The sequence below is a fragment of the Alligator sinensis genome, unplaced genomic scaffold (assembly GCF_000455745.1).
Source record: "Alligator sinensis unplaced genomic scaffold, ASM45574v1 scaffold1083_1, whole genome shotgun sequence".
Classification (NCBI taxonomy): Eukaryota; Metazoa; Chordata; order Crocodylia; family Alligatoridae; genus Alligator; species Alligator sinensis.
In genome coordinates this window covers 13,705-15,772 of record NW_005842644.1, presented here as the reverse complement: position 1 = coordinate 15,772, position 2,068 = coordinate 13,705, and the positions used below count along the sequence as shown (strand labels likewise).

Genomic DNA, 2,068 nt, shown 5'->3' with positions numbered 1-2,068 from the left:
TCACGGGGGGGAGTGGCCGGTCCGTGCCGGGTGGCGGCTGGAACAGGGGTCTCCGGCTGTCGTCGTCGCAGGGGCAGGGGAGAGCGGGGAGGGATAGGGTGGGGGTGCCCACGGACACGGGCACCTAGGCGGGCAGGGAGCAGGTGCAGGCCTTCTTGAAGCAGGGGACCAGGAACAAGGCGGCAGCCGCCACGGCGAAGAGGAGGATGGGCTTCAGCCCGCCGGCCGGGACCTGCGGGGGCACGGGACGGTCAGTGCCAGGACAGCCACGGAGGATGCCTGGGACCCCCTTGCCCTGCCCTGCTGGGGGGCAGCTTGCAGGCGCGGGGCACCGATCCTGGGCACCAGCGATCACCCCCTGCTGGTCACTGGGGGGACGGGCCCTGCCAGAGATCCCCCCCAGCAAAGGGAGCAGGGTGTGGGGGTTGGCATTGGCACCGCAGTGGCAGGGTTTGGGGGCATAAGCCAAGGGGAGAGGGGCAGAGACAGAGAGAAGGGGGAGAGGGGCAGGGAACATGGCCCAGGCAGGGCACACAGAACATGCAAAGCACATGGCACATGCAGGGCACATGGCATGTGCAGAGCTCATGGCATATGCAAAGCACGCAGCACATACAGGGCACATGACACGTGCACAGGTCATGGCATATGCAGAGCATATGGCACATGCAGGGCTCATGGCACATGGAGAACACATGGCACATGCGGGGCATGACACATGCAGAGCTGCTGGCACATGCAGGGCACAGGGCAGTGAGCACTTGGCCGTGCACGGGGAGGCAGGCGGCAGCAGCCCCGGCGCGTACCGTACCTGAGCAGCCTCACGAGGTCTCGGCCCACCAGCACCAGAGCAGAGCCCCACGAGGGGCAGGGAGAGGAGGGGGGCACCGGCAGTGGGGTGCGGCTGGGGGGCGGGGGGCAGCGGCAGCCCGGGAGCAGGGAGGGGGCCCGGAGAGGAGAGAAGAGACACAGAGAGATTAGACGGGGTGGGTGGGGGGTGCTCGTGGGCTCCGGGCTGGGCCCCACGGCCGTCTGGAGGTGATGGAGACATACAGGGCCAGGCCGGGCATGGGTGCACAGGGGACCCTGCTGGGGTCTCCTGGGCTTGGGGGGGGGCAGGGCTGGAAGTGCTCGTGGGCACCGGCTGACACCCCAGCAGCATGCCACAGGCACCCCGCGGCACCGGCCCCCGGTGCCACCTACCCGCCCGCCGCAGGGCACGGTGCCGTTGAGGCGCTGGATCTCTTCGCGGCACAGGCGCAGCTCCTCCATCAGCTGCTCCCGCTCCTGCCGACTGGCCTGGTCCAGCCGCTGCAGCTCACGCAGCTCCCCCTGCATGTCGTCGCACTGCCGGGGCGGGAGGGCGGGTGGGTGAGTGGCGCGGCACGTGCACCGCATGGGCCAGCGCCGCTCGCGGCGGGCTGCCCCACCAGGCCCCCACCCCCTGCTGCCCCCGGTACCTTGCTCTGGGCCAGATGCACCTTCTCCCCCTCGCTCTGCAGCTGGAAGCGCAGGGTGACCTCGGCCTCGTTGCCGTCCCGGCTCTGGGCCCTGGTGCCGTCGGCCGCCCGCTCTGCTGCGGGTCTGAAGGAGATGCTGCTGGACGGGCGGGGGCTGGCGCGCCGGGGAGAGCGGGACCGCCGTGGGGGCCCGTCCACGTCCAGCAGCTTGGTGGACTCCTCCGATTTGGTCCTGGCCCTGGGGCGGGAGCCCGGGGTGGGATCAGCCCTGCACCAGCCCCGGCCCAAGTGAGATCAGCCCCGTCATCGTCAAAGCACAGCCGGGCTGGGGGGTCACGTCCAGTCCGGCCCCCCAGCTCCGGGCAGCGTCACCCCGTCCAGCCCCCCCAGATGTGGCCTGGCCCTGACCCCAACCCCATGCTCAGCAATGAGACCCATTGCCCCACACCCCCTGGTCCTGCCCCAGGTGATGCCAGGGAAGAGGGGGCACAGCGCCCTTCTGCTGCCAGGGGGTTCAATGCACCGAGAGACCCCAGGCCGTGCCCCCACTGTAGAGGGAGGGGACCCCCCCCGACCCCCCCCCCCCCCCCGGCTAGGCTGGGGCGGGG

The 2,068-nt window shown here is 71.0% G+C and overlaps 1 protein-coding gene across 1 annotated transcript in view; it reads right to left on the bottom strand.

The window, feature by feature from the left end:
* Positions 1-6: 6 nt before the first annotated feature.
* CCDC136 (coiled-coil domain containing 136) overlaps positions 7-2,068 on the bottom strand; it is a 3,653-nt gene continuing 1,591 nt past the window's right edge. Inside the window, exons 4-6 of the mRNA XM_014524658.2 lie at positions 1,461-1,728; positions 1,204-1,347; positions 7-232 (exon numbers count right to left, since the gene is read on the bottom strand). Coding sequence (XP_014380144.2) covers positions 125-232; positions 1,204-1,347; positions 1,461-1,728 — 520 coding nt within the window. The 3' untranslated portion in view covers positions 7-124. The remainder of the gene's footprint in view (positions 233-1,203; positions 1,348-1,460; positions 1,729-2,068) is intronic.